At 37.9% G+C, this 19,793-nt stretch overlaps 1 protein-coding gene across 4 annotated transcripts in view; it reads left to right on the forward strand.

Annotated features, from left to right (window-relative positions):
• UBR5 (ubiquitin protein ligase E3 component n-recognin 5) overlaps positions 1 to 19,793 on the forward strand; it is a 122,440-nt gene that overhangs the window by 54,277 nt on the left and 48,370 nt on the right. For 3 of the 4 annotated variants that reach the window (XM_046642374.1, XM_046642377.1, XM_046642376.1), the window contains exons 10-22: positions 2,786 to 2,902; positions 2,988 to 3,098; positions 3,730 to 3,884; positions 4,727 to 4,844; positions 8,112 to 8,296; positions 10,592 to 10,701; positions 11,534 to 11,646; positions 13,005 to 13,148; positions 13,244 to 13,355; positions 13,607 to 13,761; positions 14,038 to 14,235; positions 18,360 to 18,570; positions 19,508 to 19,634. In XM_046642374.1, coding sequence (XP_046498330.1) covers positions 2,786 to 2,902; positions 2,988 to 3,098; positions 3,730 to 3,884; positions 4,727 to 4,844; positions 8,112 to 8,296; positions 10,592 to 10,701; positions 11,534 to 11,646; positions 13,005 to 13,148; positions 13,244 to 13,355; positions 13,607 to 13,761; positions 14,038 to 14,235; positions 18,360 to 18,570; positions 19,508 to 19,634 — 1,856 coding nt within the window. The remainder of the gene's footprint in view (positions 1 to 2,785; positions 2,903 to 2,987; positions 3,099 to 3,729; positions 3,885 to 4,726; positions 4,845 to 8,111; positions 8,297 to 10,591; positions 10,702 to 11,533; positions 11,647 to 13,004; positions 13,149 to 13,243; positions 13,356 to 13,606; positions 13,762 to 14,037; positions 14,236 to 18,359; positions 18,571 to 19,507; positions 19,635 to 19,793) is intronic. The other variant, XM_046642375.1, reaches the window with a different exon arrangement.

Raw genomic sequence — 19,793 nt, forward strand, 5'->3', positions numbered from 1 at the left:
CACAGAGGAGATGACATTTAAGCAGCATTTTTAAGGTTAAGTAGGTGTTGACCAAGATGCAGAGGCATTCTAAACATATCAGGCATGGGCCTAGAGTCATGAAAGGTCACAGTATGTTTGTTTGCAGAACAAAGAGAAATTCAGAATTGCTGCTCTGTGGTAGGGAGTAGAAGAGCAAGATGAGTAAGACTGCAAAGGGCCCTGGACAACTTGCAAGGAGTTAAGATGTTGTCCTGTAGTCACTAGGAAGCCAACAGAATTCTTAGAGAAGTGACATGATGAGATTGGTGAGGTTTTGTTTGTTTTTAAGGAAGTGAACACTATTGGCATTGTGGGAGAAAGATAGTAATAGGAAAAATCTAGTCAGTTAAGAGACTGGTACAATTGTGAAAGAAAGGAATTGTGAGAATCTCAGCCAAAGCAATGGCAGTGGGGACAAGAGGAAGGAAAGAACCTGAGAGGAATTTGAGCAAAGTGCCACATGGTTTTCTAGTCAGTATATTGTTGAGAGAAAAGGAGGAGGAGTTGAGGAGAGGCCCAGGTTCCCAAGTCTCTCTTTTCTTACCGGGTGGGTGTTGGATGTCATTCATGGAGAGGAGGCCTGCAGAGGACATGCAGCTTTGGAGGAGGAGATGAATTCATTTTGGAGATGTTACGGTGCTTTTAAGACATCCAGGGTAGAGAGCCCTTGCAGGACATTCTGGAGGTAGGAGATTTACTTGTTTAAAAGCATGGTGCCCTAGTGGATGCTGTCACTAAGGCTGAGGGTGGAACATAATGTGAATAAAGGCACAAGGATAGAATCTGGGGCAGGGAGTGCATGGTGGTGCGAGGGAGATGGAGAAAGTAGTTGTGAAGATAGGAGGAAGACCAGTAAAGAGTAGTGACCTGTGAACAAGGCAGAGGAGAGGTTCCAAACAGATGGTGAACAGGGTTAAATGGTTTGAGGAGTTTAAAGACAAGGTGGGTTAATTAAATGCATGGGGCGTTGATATGGCTGTTGGAAGTGCAGTTACAGCAGTCAGTGAAATCTGGTGCGGTGAGACGTATGCCAAGTAACAGTTCACTTTCCCATGAGTAGAACTGAGGAAGAGATGGGTTTTGACGGTGGTTGGGGTTATGAGAGAGGGTTGCACCCAGTTGTATGAGGTTTGTCTTTAAAGAGGAGAGGAAGACACTTCTTTCTCTGAGATGGAGGAGGGCAAGAGGAGAGAATTGTGTTTTTTCGTTAAATAAATCTTAGAAATAGGAATATTCAGGAAGCTTGTGCTTTCTGGGTGAGTAGGAAATGAAGTCGGGGGCAGAGTAATGATAGATGAATTTCACTGAGCACTTATTAGTGCTGGGCTCTGTGCTGTTTACTTTTTATGTTACTTTATTTGGTTTTTATCCTCCTTCCCTCAATGTATTATTATTATTATTCCCATTTTAGAGATGAAGAAATGGGTTCAGAGAAATAACTCACATGATGTCACATACTTAATAAGTATTGGATCCAGGTTTTGGACTCACTTGGTTTGATTCTATCATCCTTTTGACCAAGGGGTTGGGAAGTAGAAATGTTAAGATCTTATGCAGCAGGAGAGAGTAGACGGTGGTTTTCAGATACCCTTGGTGATGGGAAGAGAAGAATTGCTAACTTGGAGAATTTCAAATTTGGTCTCTCTCCCATCCTTCTATAGAAGTGACTTGAAAATAGAGCTGACTGGTACTGGTAAAATAGAAGATTAAAATTAGTGTTCTTTCTGTACAACTTGAGGCATAACCTCTTGTACTTATATTATAAATCTTGGCAGACTTCACAGGCATTAGCCAAGTACCATAATACATCTGACCAAATAAGATTGAAAGTTGACAGCAAACCAAAAAGACACAATTAGTTTAGCATCCTCTGGAGCCAGAATTTCACAGAGCAGAGTAGTTGTGTATAGACCAATAGCAAAATGTACATCCTAAAATCTGTTTTTGGCAGGTTTTGCTGTCGGGTTTTTGGGTAGCTTTATGACTCTGATCATATTCGTCTTATGTAAAAAAAAATTATCATTGGTACTGTTTATTTACATTTATTGTCCAAGCTTTTTATAATTTAATTGTATTCCAACTCATTGCATATGCATTGCTTTAAGACTAGATGAACTTTTACCTTGAAAACAACCTGGACGTTGGTTTCAGCAGCTCGGAAGAGCCTGCAGGGAAGGAAGCGTCTGTTTTGACACTCGGCTTCCCTGCTTCAGCTCCTTACTGAGTTTTTTCCCCTTCATTTAGTCAACACATTTATTGAGCACCTAGTTAGTGCGCTTTTCTAAGAACTGAGGATACAGTAGTGACCACGAAAAAGCCTATGTTCAAGTAAGATAGACTGTAAACAACTAAACACGTGTCGAGTTGTGAAATGCTAGGAAGTAAAAAGAAAGCAGAGTAAGAAGATAGAATAATAGAGTGGTGGTTTTGTAGGTAGTGTGGTCAGACAAGGTCTCATTTGATCAGACTCAATTGAGGGGAGGGAATGAGTCACTTGAGAAACAACAAGGACATGGTGGGGTCCTGGTGGACATGGTCCAGGAGCAGGAAGAAGGGCCTTGTGACTGGAGGGGAGTGAGTTCAGGGAGGGAGCTGGGGCCACGTTACGGAGGGCCTTGCAGGCTGTGCTAAAGACTTTGCGTAGCTATGGTTTGTGTGTTCACGTAATTAATCCAGATTTGATGGAGTGGTTAAAGTGTTGTATCCATATCATTAGGTTTGGCAGTTGTAATATTTATACCATTGTATTATTTTTACTTTATAGGATGGAACAAAATTCATCTGTATTGGGGCTCTATATTCTGAGCTTTTGGCTGTCAGCAGTAAAGGAGAACTTTATCAGTGGAAGTGGAGTGAATCTGAGCCTTACAGAAATGCACAGGTATTTTACTATATTAAATCTTGCGTCAAATAGTGCTACAAATGAACATACAAAATGGTAATCATTTTTCTTAATGCTTTCAAAGAATCCTTCATTACATCATCCACGAGCAACATTTTTGGGGTTAACCAATGAAAAGATAGTCCTCCTGTCTGCAAATAGCATAAGAGCAACTGTAGCTACAGAAAATAACAAGGTATGACACACTTTGCATTGATTGATACCGTTTCATGTTTCAGTTCTTGGGTTTCTTCCTCTCCCTGCCTGTTTTCCATCTTTTCATTTTCTGTCTTTCTGACTAGATCCACAAATACAAAGTGTCTCAAGCCTTAGCAAAGTAATCTAGTGTATAATCTTTTATACATGTTGCTGGTTTACTTCTATATTATAATCCAGCTTTAGGGTAGCTTTGTACTTTAAGGGAAGGGAATAAATATTGAAGATCAGTGCTTACAAAAAGGGGAGATATTGAAAAGCCATAATAGATACATTGAGAAAGTATGGATACTATACCTCAGATGATCAGTTTGGCTTTAGAATTACTAAATTCTTTTAAAAATTATTGGAGCAAATGTTTACTTTTGATTAATGTCTTAGAGATGGCTTTTAGACATTCCTTTCAATAACTGCTATTTTGATTTATTTGTGTGAAGGAGGTATTTTAGTTTCTAGTCTTATTAAGAACCTTTTCTGAATTACTTATTTTTCTAGCATTCAGATCAAAACATTTTAGAATTCCAGTCCATAGAGTATGTATGCCTAGCCCTAGTTTTGACAACCATCATTGTTTTTATTTTTATTTAAACATCTAATATTTTCTTCTTTAGGTTGCTACATGGGTGGATGAGACTTTAAGCTCTGTGGCTTCTAAGTTAGAGCACACTGCTCAGACTTACTCAGAACTGCAAGGCGAACGGATTGTTTCTTTACACTGCTGTGCCCTTTATACCTGCGCCCAGCTAGAGAACAATTTATATTGGTGGTGAGTGTGCAGGGAGGCGTGTTTCTTATCTGTGAATGCTTTCACGTGCAGAGATAGGTGTGCTGAGTACTGGAATACTGACCTGAGAAGGTCAGTCGAAAGACAATGCTGTGTAGAGAGGGAATTTTCACTTTGGAGCAAAGTAACAGTAAAAAAAGACCTTAAAAAAAGAAAAGCTTATAGAAAATGCATACTTAGTGACTATAATTATGAAATTTTATAAAAGTATAAAATAGAAACAAAAATCACCTATAATCCTACAACCCAAAGATAACTACTGTTAACCTTTAGGGGTATTTTAATCTTTTGTTCTGTACATAAATGTGTGCTTTGCTTTTACATAATTGGAAGCTTAGGTTATACGGTATTTTTTCATGCTTTATTCATTCAACAATATTACTTAAAATATAGTTTCAAAGGTTATTAGAGTATTTCATTGTATGCATATTCTATGCCTCGCTTAATTATTCCTTTACTGTTAGAAAAGGACTTTAAATGCATTCTCTGTTATGTTTTAAGGAGTTATTAGTAAGTATGCACTGGCAGAAATACTATATAGGGGAATCTACTAATGAAATGTAATTATTTGGAAGAAAATATCAAATGATGAATTTCCTGTAAATTTTAGTCTTATATGTTTGAGAAAAACGGAGCCAGTTATTTATAAAACCTATGATCAATTTACGATTAATAATTGCACATGTTAATATTATTCTGAAGCAAAAATATTAGAGAAGGAATACACCAGAAATGGTTAGATAATAGGTAATATGTGTAATTTCAGATTTATTTAATGGGCTTCTTCCCTGCTTGTTTGACCAGTTTATGTTTTTCCTTTTCAGGGGTGTAGTCCCTTTTAGTCAAAGGAAAAAAATGTTAGAGAAAGCTAGAGCGAAAAATAAAAAGCCCAAATCTAGTGCTGGTATTTCTTCCATGCCCAACATCACTGTTGGTACCCAGGTGAGTGATTAGAATTAAGCCTGTCCTAAGGGACGTTGTTTCTCTTCAAAATCACTTTCTTCCTCTGTAAGTAACTCCCCCATAAGCAATGTCATTTGAAGGACCGCGTTCTGGTAGCATGTGTGTGCCGCATCAGTCTTTATTCAGTAGTTGAGTAATGTATGGATTCTGCTCCAGTGTCAGTGGGTTGGTTTCCTTATGGGGCAGGGTTCCCAGATTTGCCTCGTTTTAAGACTCATTTGGTATTTAAATGCAGAGTCTGGAGCCACTTACCTGAAACATCTCTTCAGTTTCTCTGGTGACAGGGCCCAGGCATCACTGTGTTTAACAGACATCTCAGGGGATTCTTAGGACCAAGCAGTTTGAAAGATACTGCTCTCTGGGGATATTGTCAGCCTGAGGCAGGAGGCTTCGTCAAATCCCGTGTTTCTACCAGTTTCTGTTTTTGACTCTGAGATAGTTTTGGCTCCTATAGCTATCTTATGGAAGGTGATTTTTCTAATACCCCAGTGGTTCTCAAAGTGCGGTCTAGGAACTCCTGCTGGCTTCTCGACCCTTTCAGAGAGTCTGCAGAGTCCTTCTTTTTCCAATTATGTATCTGTGTGTGGTTGAACTGTCTTCGTATACTTTAGTCACCGTTAACATACCATAGCAGATTGAATGGAGAAGCAGACATGGGAATCTAGCTGTCTTCTATTAAATCAGACTTGAAGAGATTTGCAAAAATGTAAATAATGCCACTGTTCTTGCTGATTTTTTTTTGAAGATGTTACTTTTTATAAGAATTGTTTATATTGACATGGAGTTTTTTTACTGTTAAATATTTTTAAGTTTCTCAGTTTTAATTACTAATACATTAAATACTACCTAGAAATGACCCACATAAACCAAAGATTTTTGGGCCCTTAGTAACATTTAATAGGGAAACCGGTCCTGAGATAAAGAGTTTGAGATCTGTTCTTCTACTTCTAATACATTAGGCTTTTGTAGAAGTTAATCTTCAGGACAAAACTTGATGCTTATATTCATTATAGCAAGTGCTGCAATGAATGTTTAAGGACTTTATAATCCCTAATGCTTAGACAAATGGTGGTTTTTATTATGTAATGTGGTACTCGTTTCCTCACCTAACACTTTATTTCAGTTCAGCTTTTTTCTCATCACTACAAGGTGGTATTACTTAAATTCCCTATGTCTTAAAAACTAGTCACTTCTTCAGCTGTTACTTTTCTCCAGAAGCCAGCGTGAAGGTACCTCTTCTTTTTGTCGGTGGCTCAGGTTCTTGTTCTGTTCATGGTTGTCTTGTTCTTACTCCTTTGCTGGCCTTCCAACGAGGAAGTTTTCAGCGATTACCTACTATTTTGAATGTTAGTGTTCAGCCTTCATTATTTGTCACTTGCTTTGGAGACATCTCTTTCTCCTAGGAGCTCTCCTCCTATTTAGTTCAAATACTGATTTCTGGTGTTCTCACAGCTGCTTGTTCCCTGGACTCACATGATGGCAGGATATCCTCGCAGCTGCCTTATTGGCACGTGGGATGACATGACTATAGCCAAAGAGGGCAGAAGAACACTTTAAAGATGAACTGAAGAAAAGCTTTAAACAAAATACCTTGACACTAAATTGCTGAAAGATAGCAGCATATTAAAATACACTGGTATAGAATTAAGATTTTGTTTTAAACCTATAGAAAACTGGGGGTTTAAGATAGTCACAGCTACAGAACAAGGACAGCATTCATGTGTTAACAATCAGAAAGGATTGTTGATCAGTTATGGTTTTCAGCTACACCTGCACTCGCAGATCATAATTATTGAGGATAGTGTATTTAGCAAATATTCAGTATTCTTTGCATATCTTGTTACATGCTGGATCCTGAATACACACCTCCTTGTTTTTAAGGTGCATTTATTTTTATAAGAAGACATTAATAAATAACTTATCTTCTAATATATCTTGCCACATTTCTCTTTCAATTACAGCCTTCTTTCTTATTGAGCCTCTTTTAGGCTTTAAGTTTTTACTGGTCCTTTCTGAAAATTTGGGATGAAACTTCCCTTTAAGTCACAGCTAAGCAGGACATACCTTTTTAAAGAAGTTGGCTCTTATGACCTGTTCCTTCTATGCCACAAAACTGTATTTAGTGACAACACAACTGTTTGATGAAACAGCAGCTCTACACCAATATTTTCAGTTCCCGTGCTTCTCAAGTGTTCCACCTTCTTCGACGTCACTTATATTTTGTTATAAACCACCATAAAACATGACCCTCATATATGCCACTGTCACGTACAACATAGTCATTAGTTGTTGGATGACTGAACAGAATGTCTGTAAGATTGGGCTATTGGAGAAATCACCAGAGATTTCCAAAAGTAATGGTTCATATCTCATTTGGAGCTATTGTTGGTGTGTTTCACACTGTCACCTTGCAAGTTGTTGGTTGAGAGTATGACCTGATTGTGCTCTCTGGCAGTGACAATTTATAGGCTGTTCACTGCTGAACTCAGTTCGTGTCTAACACCAGTGTTACATGATCTTTTCTTTTCTTCTTTTCCCCAAAGCCCCCCAGTACGTAGTTGTAGGTCCTTCTAGTTGTGCTATGTGGGATGCCATCTCAGCGTGGCTTAACAAGCGGTACTAGGTCTGCACCCGAGATCCAAACCGGCAAAACCCCGGGCCACCGAAGCGGAGCCCGTGAACCCAACCACTAGGTCACAGGGCCAGCCCCACATAGTCTTTTTTAATTTGAGAGAAAACTTATGTTATACGGTAAAGCTTCTGGCTTGTAGAAAACAGCAGTTTTCTGGGGGGAAACAAACATCCATAGAGATGAAGTTATAGAGCCTATAGAGAGCATGATGAATTAAGGAAGAAAATAATTTTGAATTATAAGAAACAGACAAAAAATGTAATTGTTTTGTTCATATTTTACTTTTTTAATGACAACTTCTTTAGTTTCTTCTCTACTGGTTCTATTCTACTTCCTTGTAGCAGAATGCTCAGAGTATTTGCTGCATGCAACTTTAAAGTTAATTTTTAGCAAATGTGCTAAAATTATCCCTGCTCCTTAATTTGGGGAACAGATTTTCTTGATGGACACCTTTAGGTCAATGGTTTATCAGCTGTCTTGATTGTGTAAGATTGTATTTAGAAAATGTAAGAAGCAATACTTTTATATATTGTATTTTCATACATTTGAAATAAATCTGATAGTGTGTTTTAAAAATATCTCATCTTGATGGTGATTTTTCTTTTGTTTGCTAGGTGTGCTTAAGAAATAATCCTCTTTATCATGCTGGAGCAGTTGCATTTTCAATTAGTGCTGGGATTCCTAAAGTTGGTGTCTTAATGGAATCAGTTTGGAATATGAATGATAGCTGTAGATTTCAACTTAGATCTCCTGAGAGCCTGAAAAGCATGGACAAAGCTAGCAAAACTACTGAAGCTAAGTAAGTACTCTACCTTAACTAAGTTTGATTTTACAGCGTTCTGGTTTGCTCTGTAGATGAAGGGGAGTAATCCAGGGAGACTTAGAGGTGTACAGTGATGAAGAAAGGTGCCAACAGGATGGGTTCTTGTTAAAATCCTCAGGAGTTTTGAAAGGAATTGGTAAAATTTACTGTTTACAACTTTGTTAGTTATTTGTATATTGTAGTTGTTCTTGATGTTTAGTGGCCAGAATGAATGTCGAGTTCTCTTTTGATGTCTTGTTTTGTGCTTAGAGCGTGTGCTCTGCAGGTGCATATAGCAGTAATTATGTGTTCAGCCTTACTGTATTAGGCCAGCTTTCTCCTCCTCTCTGTGTGATCATCTTAATTTTTACCTAACATCTTGCCTGCATCTTGATCATTGGAAGGGTTTTATAGGTTAATGTGCTGGGAAGGGAAATTATATAAAGGGTTTGTAAAGTTTTGGGTTGGAGAGAGGTGCAAACAGAAACACCTCTGAACTGTGTATAGCCCACATTCTGGGGCTGGCTTATTGCGAACCAGGTACACAGATCTTAACACCTGTACTTTTAGAAACATCTACTCATTTTTAAAAATGTTCATGTGTATTATAATTTGGTTGTTTGGTACATGAACTAAAAAACTTTAATAAACTTTTTAAATAACTTTTTTTCTTAAACTTGTAAAAATATGTGACCATTATAGCTACATGGAAGAGTAATAATATCACATTCCAGAATAGCGTTTTAAATATTTTGATGTATATTATTTCTTCCTAAATATATGCAGGCATCGCAAAGAAATGATTGGAGATGTACTGCACGTACAGCAGGTTTTTAAAGTCGTGAAATGTTTTAGTTTGCTCACATGATGGAATGATTGTAAATCTGCTGTCTTTGGTGCTGCTGTTCCTCTTCACGTTAAAGATGCAAATTGAAATCCAGAAAACACAGATTTACTGTTAAATCAGTTCAAAAATAATCTTTATTAAACCAAAGCTATTGTAATTTATGCCTAATTAAGGTTTTTTTTGCTTTGTTTTAGTGCTCTCTGTCTTGTTTTAAAAATACATTTATAGACTGTCTTCCTAATTACATTGATTTTTATCCTAAAAATAAAAGTAACAAAACACATTTTCATTGTTTATGAAACTTTGTAAAACGTTTGAAATGTTTTTGATATTTATAAATAGAAACAAGATTCAAATAGAATATGCTATTTAAATCCTGTAATTTATGAGACTTTTCAGGGTCTTCCTTGAAATTTGCCATCTGTATTAATAAACTTAGCAAAAGAGCTAAGTAAAATGAAACATTAAGGTAATCATTTTCATGTCAGAGACTCTCTTCTGTGCTAGTCATGAAGTGTGTTCACTTTGAGGGCTTGTTAGTGACGAGTCAGTGTCAGCTGGCTTCCCGCATCATGCGACTTGCAGAGCAGCCATGAGTGTTCATGTGTGCTTGTGCTGTGCATTTTCCAAAGATGCTGGTGGAAATAAAATTGACTTTCTGTGGACTATTTGTATACTCAGGTGAAATTCCAGGTGGGGTAATAGGAGATGAAGGAGTTAAGATGATGGCCCTGATTATATTATGTACCTGAATGATCTGTATGTAATGCATTTCTGAGTAATATGTTTCCAACTGAAAGTTGACTTCTGCCCTTTAATGAATAAAAATATTTATGGTTTTACCATCTGTAGTATATTGTATAGTTGCTGTAGGTATCTTCTTGAGTATAATTAATAAAATAATTCAACAAAGAGGGTTAGAGTATTAATGCTGTAATTTCTCAGTTATAGCAGGTGATGTTTCATCACTAGGTGGTTCAAGAATAAACTTTTGTAAACCATTTGAGTAGAGTTCTTTCTTTGAACTCTAAGAAATTAATGATTTAGTGGGCTTTTTATTTATTTACCTTTACCATTTTCTCAGTTAAAATCCTGTGTTCAAGGCAGGGTTCACTGAAGTGTGAAACTTATTTGCTCAGGAGGCAAAATCGAGTGTAGCTTTGGTTGTTATTCCTAGATAAGGCTTCTCTGAATCATTGTTCCAATTGTTGATAGCTTTATATATGGTATATTTTTCTTTTCTATTTTAAAATGTTAAAAATTTGAAGTATGCATTGTGTACTTTTTCAGTACCTAGAAGCCTAAAAACCTACTGTTTTGTTTTTAATGTTTTTTAATGTTTCGTTCCCTTATAAGAATAATTAGACTCTTGAAAATAAACCACTTGACAAATTCCTGATATTTCATTTTCTTAATTATGAGGAGAATCTTATTTCTAATCTCAGGCCTGAAAGTAAGCAGGAACCAGTGAAAACAGAAATGGGTCCTCCGCCATCCCCAGCGTCTACGTGTAGTGATGCGTCCTCAATCGCCAGCAGTGCGTCCATGCCATACAGTAAGTTTTATGTGTAGTACACACTGGCCAAAATAAGGTCCCAGGCAGACAGCTGTGTTGAGTTTGTTTCTGATTTGAGGCAACTCATACCATTTCTATCATCTTTTTATGTAAAGTGCTTCTACTAGTTTGATTTATTTTTGTGTGCAGCTTTATTTAAAGGGAAAAATACTATTTGCAGTGTTGACTATTCCTGTTGTTTTTGAGAGTTAGTAATTTTTTCCAGTATGCAAAATGCGTTGCAGTAATAGAAGGAAATAACTGCCACTCCATGGGAACCTGCCCACCTTTGTTGAGACTGTTATTATGGTAAATTGGTTATGGCTTGGTCACGACTTTTGCTCAGAATTTGTAGAATTTATAAGCCTAGACTTACTGCTGCACCTTGGATTTAAAGAGTTTTTTTAAAGCTCCTCAAAATAAATTTATTTTATAGTATAGTTGCTTTGCACCTGAGGAAAATGAAAGTTAGACTTTAATAGTTATCTGATAGTTTTAGGGACAACCCAACAGATCTTTGTTCATAAACCTTGGTCAGATAGCCCTAATTTTGAGTGCCCAAAATATGTTCCTTATTTCTTTGCGGTTGTTTGTAGTAATGTCAGCATAGGTAGGCATTAACAGATATGGTCATTTTTTTATTGTGAATTCATTTGAAGTGAAAGTCGGTCATAAAACCACAATTTATAAAGCAGTAGTTCACTAAATTTCTATTTAGGTATCTCAATTATGTATCCCTTTAAAAATGATCTTCTTTCACATATTTAGATGAAATCTATAAAGTGTCTTTCACATTTTCTTTTTGGTACTTACCATTTTGTTGTTGTCTAAGAACGACGACGGTCCACCCCTGCCCCGAAGGAGGAGGAAAAGGTGAACGAAGAGCAGTGGTCTCTTCGGGAAGTCGTTTTTGTGGAAGATGTTAAGAATGTTCCTGTTGGCAAGGTTTGTTCAAATAGCTAAGAGTTAACTGCTAAGTGAACTGTGCTGGTACTGGTTATCCAAGAGTTTATGCTTGGTGAGTGTTCATCAGCCCTTTCTTCATGGCTGCTTTGTTTATCCCCTACAGGGATTGCTTTAATCCCGCCCCTTATTCAGATACAGCTCTCTCCCCGTCCCTGACAGATGAACGGATGGTTCTTAGGCCTCTCCTTGAGCATTTATGGTGATATGTTGCTTTTAAAAAAAAATTTATTTTGGAATAATTTTAGATTTATAGAAGATTTGCCAAGAGATATACTACTTTTTGATCCAGTTTGTTCTTTGGAACTATTAGACAGTTCTAATGGAGATCATATTCTATAACATTAAAAGAATCTTACTACTGTAAGTCATCCTCCACTTTCTCTTTCCCTCTTCCTGGCAAGGGTCTTGCCTTCTAAGAAAGCAAGTGATTAGAGTCCATCACCTGGAGTGCCATCAATTCTACACACATACTTAATTCCACACACCTACTTCTCCACACACACTTGAAAACAAAATGGATCTATAGCTGTAGGATATCTGCAAAGTAAAGGTTTTCCTGATTGCTCATTAGTTTCTGAAATGTGATGGTATTTCATTTTTACTTGAAAGAGTAGATAGCCCATGCGCTGTAATTTACAAAGGCCTTTCTCATACACTATTCCATTTGACTCTCAAAGTAGAACTGTAGTTTGTGGGCAGGTATTTTCTTCTGAGATGAGTCTGGCTCAAAATCAAAAGCAGTAAGTTCCAGAGGTGGGACTCAAGTATCCTGGTTTCAAGTCCTGTGCTTATCTTTCTGTGCATTGGTGACTCTATACCTGTGTTGTCCACTACAGCAGCCACCAGCTATATATGTGCTCATTAAATTTATTAAAGTTAAATAACATTAAAAAGTCAGCTCCTCAGTCACATTAGCTCCATTTCAAGTGCTCAGTAGCCACTTACGGCTAATGGCTGCCGTAGTGGACAGGGCAGATATGGAACATTAACATGATCGCAAAAGTTCTTTTGCAGAGTGGGGCTCTAAACTAATAGAGGGAGGGTGGGAGGATTGTGTGGCTTATACTTAATTTTTTCAGTTGATTTCTAGACATCCACAGACTGTAATCACTGGCCACTGGGTCAGTTTTTCTCTAGAAAATAAGCCTCAAATACAGACGTACAACAAAGCTTTGATGAGTCTGTTCAGGTTAATTTTATAACTTGGTGATCATTGAAGAAACATACTCCTAAGGAATTAAATGCTTTCAATGTTAAATTAGTTCAATGAATATAATTTGCATATTGATTCCATATTAGTTAGTGTTAATATTCAGCATATTTACTTGTACTTCTAGGTGCTAAAAGTGGATGGTGCCTATGTTGCTGTGAAATTCCCAGGAACGTCCAGTAATGCAAACTGTCAGAGCAGCTCTGCTTCCGATGCTGACCCTTCTTCTCTCCTGCAGGATTGTAGGTTACTTAGAATTGATGAACTGCAGGTAAGTATAGGGGAATCACCAGCAGGTGAGTATTGGGACTGGCACCTTGAGTGTGTTATGGACTTTGACAGCAAAATTCCTTTTGTGTCGTGCAGGTTGTCAAAACTGGTGGAACACCAAAAGTTCCTGACTGTTTCCAAAGGACTCCTAAAAAGCTTTGTATACCTGAAAAAACAGAAATATTAGCAGTGAATGTGGATTCCAAAGGTAAAGATTTTGTAACTTTTTCAACTGGCATATTCCATATCCTATTAATGCTTGAACAGTAAATGGGAATAGGATAAAGTGGTTTGGGGCATTTGGTAGTTTTTGTCCCCTGTGTTTAATAATGTTATGGAATGAAATGTATCTACATTTCAAATGTGGCCAGAGATGTTAAAATTTGGTAGGTACTTATTAGAGATTACTGAAGGTGTGTAACTTTTTTTTCTTTTTTTTACATTTATGTGTTTCTGAAGGTGTGCATGCTGTTTTGAAGACTGGAAATTGGGTACGATACTGTATCTTTGATCTTGCTACAGGAAAAGCAGAACAGGAAAATAATTTCCCCACAAGCAGCATTGCTTTCCTTGGTCAGAATGAGAGGAATGTAGCCATTTTTACTGCTGGGCAGGTATAGAGGCTTATTTTTGCTTTTGAAAAGTAATACGATGACAACATTGGCATTTCCGTGAACCTTAGGGTTTGGCTCTAGTTTGCTTGTTATTAAGCCAGTGAAGAATTTTGAATATTTAGCACATTTTAATACTAAGCTTCTCATTTGGTCAATATTATAACCTATATATATGTATATAAAACTAATATAATTTGAAAATAAATGTATCTGTTGTAAAAATCAGAGATACACTTTTGATTGGATGCCAAACTTATTATTTTCCCTCTGTTATAGGAGTCTCCTATTATTCTTCGAGATGGAAATGGTACTATTTACCCAATGGCCAAAGATTGCATGGGAGGAATAAGGGATCCTGATTGGCTTGATCTTCCACCTATTAGTAGTCTTGGAATGGGTGTACATTCTTTAATAAATCTTCCTGCCAACTCAACAATCAAAAAGAAAGCTGCTATTATCATCATGGCTGTAGAGGTAATTTGACTTTTGAAAGTACTTGGCATTTTAACTCAGAAGACACTGCTAGTCTAGGGAAATAATCTTGAGCAGATCATTCATTGCCACTTCTTTACAGGAGCTAATAGTCTCTTAGGACAAGAGAGATGAGTAAACCATTGATTACAGTGTAATCTAAGTGTTTGAGAAAGGTGTGCACAGTGTGGTAGGAACACAAAAGGGAAGGATAGAAACCAGACTGTGACTGTAAAGAAGGTTTCTCTGAGGAGGTGAGGCCCGGACACAGCTGTGCATAATCAGATGGGGGTCTGCTAGACTCGAGATGAAGGTGGGAGGTATTATCCCAGGCAGGAAGCAGCCTTTGTGACTCTCATCATGTGTTTGGTGTACATTCTTCTGCTATAAGCAGAAGGCAGAAAGTAGCGCTTATAACAGATATGGCTGGAGAAAAGCCGTAGGGTGCTTTGTGTGCTAACCTGAGTGGTGTAAAGGTTCCCCTGAGAGCTACGAGGAGAAGGATTTTAAGCTGCCTTTTAAAAAAACAAAAAGATTAGCACTGGACAGAGAACAGAAGTTGAGAGACCGGATAAAATGGCTAATGCATTTATCCAGGTTAGAAACCAAGTAAGCTTGAACTCTTAGAAATGAGGAAGAGGCATGGATTTGACAGATCTTAAGGAAGTAGAAGCTCTAAAGCTTGGTGACTGGACATCAGCAGTAAATGAAAGGAAGGAATTAGAAAGCTTCTGATTTGGGTATGGTTGATGGGGAGATGGGGAGAGGAAAAATAGGGAAAACAATTGGGATAAGGGAAGAGAGCGAGTTTAGTTTTGAACATGTAGTTGTGGTATTTGTTAGATGTAGAGGCAATACCACTGGAAGTTATTGGAGCAATTTGAGTAGAGATTGACCTGATTTCACTTAACATTTTCCAAGGATCATTGCTGACATGCAAAGAATACGAGGGGGACAGAGTGGAAGTAGGGAAACCATTTAGGAGGGAATTAAAATAATCCAGGTGGGAGGTGATGGTGGCTTGGCCCAGGAGGTGGAGTTATGAGTGAGAAGTGATTAGATTCTAGATATACTAGATATGTTTTAAGGTAAAACCAACAGGATTTGCTTATGGCATGGTAAGTGAAATAGAGGAAGCAAGCAGGTGAAAGGTTTGGAAAAATGAAGTTGCCATTTATTAAGGTGAAAACTGTAGGGATGAAGCAGGGTCAGGAGGGAGAGGGGGTGATATCAGGAATTTGTTTTTAGGCATGTTAAGTTTAAGATGCCTATCAGCTATCCAAGCGGAGATGTTGAATAGAGAGTTAGCTGTGTAAGTCTGAAGACCAGGAGAGAGAGGACCAAGCTGAAGAAATATGCTTAGGAGTTGTCAGTACATCTGTAACGTTTAAAGGAATTATACTGAATGAGATTACCAAGGTCATGGAGAAGAGAAAAGGTCTGAGCCATGAGAATAGTCTCAGCATTTAAATACCAGGGATATACTGAGGAATGTGCACAAGCCACTGAGAAGGGGCATCTACAAGGGTTGGAGGAAAACTAGAATGAGTGTTATCTTGGAAGCAAAGTGAAGAGCATGAGTCAAGTAGGATGCAGTGATCAACTGTGTCAAATGATGCTGGGGGCCAGGTATGGCAAGTACTGGATTTGGCTCCATCTAGGTCTCTGTTGACATTGGGGATGAAAACCTCGTTAGAGGGAGCTAAGGAGGAAAGGGGAGGTGAGGAACTGGAGATAAATATCCACAACTTTTTTGAGGGGGTTTTCTGTAAAGGATGGAAATGGAGCTTAGTGTGGGAGCTTATTTAGCTTCCATTAGGCTGGAGATGATAAGCAAACTTGTGAGAACTGCATCTAAATAGTCTGAAACCAGGTGCTCCTGAAAGCTGCCTGTAAGCTTTTGTTTAGAGAGACAGTGCTCGTATTCTTAGTTTAGTTTTGATTGTAACCTTGCTAGACTAGTTCTGAACTGGTAGGGCTGTTTGATTAAGGAGGTGGCTGTGGCCTGAATTTAGCCCATAGAAATAGCCTTCACATCGTTTTAGAATTCTTGATTAGTTGCCAACATTTAAAAAATCACAGGACTTATATTTAAAATCCTGATTTTCACTTGCTCTTAAAAATTAGAAGATTTAGTAACACTGGGCTATCATAAAAACATTAGCCCCTTTTAGAGGCTATACATGGTCTCCAATTCATTGCAGTTCCTACTACTTAAAATTTATTGCTCTGAGTCCAAATGTTGTTGCCATTTATTTATGGTACAGCTTGTGTTATCTTTTTTACACCCAGCCTCCTCCACTCATTTATGTTGTCTAAAATGCTTCTGTAGGCATTTGATTCTTTGACCCCTGCACTTTGTCAGCATCTCAAGGGTAAAGGTAAAAGGTGTCTTCATCCCCCTGGGTGGGGATAAAGTGTGTCTTCATTTATCTTTGTGCCTCAGTGACTAAGGCTTGGCACATAGCAGGCCTGTAAAGAAATTTTTTACTGAAATCTCCTTCCTTTTGCCAAAAGAGTAAGTGACAAATCCAACATATAGTGATGCAGAATTAGCTTTTTTGCTTGTAACACAGTAAATGTGGTGATACTCTCAGTGTGAGAGCCTGTACAGTCCGGGAGGTTGGAGATGGGAGTTCCCTGTAAGAGTAGCTGCTTCCGACCAGATGACTGGCTGATTGCTTGAAAATGTTCTCCATCACAGCAGTGTGCAGCAGAGTATCTTGATTTTAGTTATTTTTAAAAGCTCTGTGCTTTTTATTCTTTGGGGAGACTTTGACATACTCTCAGTGCATTAATCAATGGATTAATGCATGTGTGTCGCCAGACTTTGGCAAGTTTAGTGGTATGTGGCCCACCTCATACTCTTGAACTGGAGCTTGTAATTTATGGGGTCACCTCAGAGCCTTATTTCCACAATCAAAATGGTCAGTCTCATGTGTGGCAGGTCCTGGAAAAAGGTTCGGGGAAGGGGTAGGCTGTTGAGGCAGTTTGGGCGAGGCGGCAGATTGTCCTTCCCTTTGTGTTCCTACGCGCTCTTTGTCCACCTGCCTTTTTCCACTTCCTAATTCTAGTTAAAATGAACAAATTTACTTGTTTTCCAAAACTAATGCTTTATATTCAGTCTGCTCAATATCCCATAACTATCGTTTCACATTCTGAAAGAAGTGTGTTTGATCTCCTTGGTATGTTCATGCTGTATCTTAGTCCATTCAAGCTGCTGTAGACCGAGTGGCTTATAAACAACAGAAGTTTATTTCTTTTGGTTCTGGAGGGTGGAAGTCCAGGATCAAGGTGTGGGCAAATTTGGTGTCTGGTGAGGGCCTGCTCACTAGTTCGTAGATGGCCATGTGCCCTCACATGGTAGAAGGAGATCTCCACTCTCTTTGGCCCCTTTAGAGGGCAGTAGTCTCAGTCGTAGGGACTCCACCCTTGTGACTGAATCACCTCCTTAAGGCCCAACCTCTAAACACCATCACATTGGGGATTAGGTTTCAACATATGAATTTTGAAGGGAACACAGATATTTAGTCTGTAGCATGCTGTTCCTCAGGTAGTTAATGATACGTACTACCTTGTCTTTGACAACGAAATACATTAGTTGTCACCTTTAGGAGATTGCATGTATCGTGATTTCTCGGGAGTTGAAGGTATCACAGTGTAATATATTAAGAGCCTAAAAGGGTGTTAAGGAAGGCTGATGTAAAATAAATATACTTTGCTTAGTTGGTTAGCAATGCTAATAGGGTTTTAACTCAGTAGTTACATACATTATAAACCAAGGTTTGGCGGACCAAGGCCTGCAGGCTAAATCCAGCCCTTCCCATTCATTTGTGCATTGTATGTGGCTGCTTTCCCGCTACAGCCACAGACTTGGGTTAGTTGCAAAAGCTGAAAATATTTACTTGTCCTTTACAGAAAATTTACCCACTCTTCCATTCCTGTCAGTTGTATACTCTGTTTAGAGGGTACCCTCAAGTTCATTTCCTTTTGCTAGGCTACTTGAAATTGTCTCTACTTATTTGCAGAGCTGATTATCTTACTGTGTTGGCCATGAGGAATTTTTGAAGTGTGTAATGTGCTGTTCAGATTCATTGAAGTTTTTTCCCTAATTTGTCTGAGCACAGAAACAAACCTTAATGCAGCACATCCTGCGCTGTGACTATGAGGCCTGTCGACAATATCTTATGAATCTTGAGCAAGCGGTTGTGTTAGAGCAGAATCTACAGATGCTGCAGACATTCATCAGCCACAGATGTGATGGAAATCGAAATATTTTACATGCTTGTGTATCAGTTTGCTTTCCAACCAGCAATAAGGAAACTAAAGAAGAAGAGGGTAAGATTAAGAAGTATAACAAGGTCTTTAAAAGGAATTTTAGGCAATTTTGAAAATATTTTATAACTATTAAAGGAAAGAAAAGGAAATCACTGTAAAGAATTTGTGTGTTCTTTACCTTGTTTTCTAAAATCTAGGAGATTTGACATTCTCAGAAGGTAAAAATGCCTATCCTCTTATTAGGATGGGTATGTAATATAAGCAAATAAAATTATCAATGTGTTTTTGGTGTCTTGAGTTCTGTTCTCTATGATATATACAAACTGTGTGTAATATTTAATAAGCTTTACTGATTTTATAATTGCAGATTATTTTTATTACCATGAGAATTATTTAGCAAGTTATATTGAGGCACTTTGTATCCCAGTTTTCAGAATGGAGAAGGAAAAATAACCTAGTGAATTGTTAGATGTTTTTGGAAAAGTAAATAAGCTTTTTTAAAAATTGGCTAAATGAAGGTGGAAACTGAAAACCTAAGTTGCAGCTGTGTAAGTCATAGTGTTTTCCTTATTTTGACTTCTGCTGATGCTGTTCTGTTAGCTGCAGTTTTGAATAGTGGTTGGCAGGTTCTGACCTTTAGCTCATGATCATTAAGGGAGTATGAGCAGTGTATAAGCTAAGACTGAGGGTCTGATGAGTGGGTCTTTCTTCCTTGGCAGTGAAAGCTAAATTTCAGTCTGCTTATGAATAATCTTATTTTTGACCTTTGGAGTTGAAAAGTAAGGCAAAATAAGGAAATAATTCACAGATTAAAAGTCAGAGTTCTGTCTTAAGTGTTTGTTGCTCTAAGGAGGAAAAACTAAGCTATTAATTAGCTCTAGTATGTAAACTGAGCACTAAAATACAGAGCAGTTAGCACTTAGAGGCCTATACTTACACGATCTCTTAATTATCTTTGAAGTTTAAGTTGATCCTAATTTTTTCTCTTATGTTTCAGAAGCAGAGCGCTCTGAAAGAAATACATTCGCAGAAAGGCTTTCTGCTGTTGAGGCCATTGCAAATGCAATATCAGTCGTTTCAAGCAATGGCCCAGGTAATCGGGCTGGATCATCAAGTAGTCGAAGGTAATGTGATTTTTACCAGGGAAGTTTAATTGGAGGAAACATAATCCAAGTACAGGAAGAAATGTATCTCTTACCCATCATATGCATGAATTGGTGGGTCTTTTTGTTTTGTTATTGTTGCTCCCAATGTCACCCTGGGAAAAATACCTGATACTATTT

Source organism: Equus quagga, chromosome 16 (genome assembly GCF_021613505.1).
Source record: "Equus quagga isolate Etosha38 chromosome 16, UCLA_HA_Equagga_1.0, whole genome shotgun sequence".
NCBI lineage: Eukaryota > Metazoa > Chordata > Mammalia > Perissodactyla > Equidae > Equus > Equus quagga.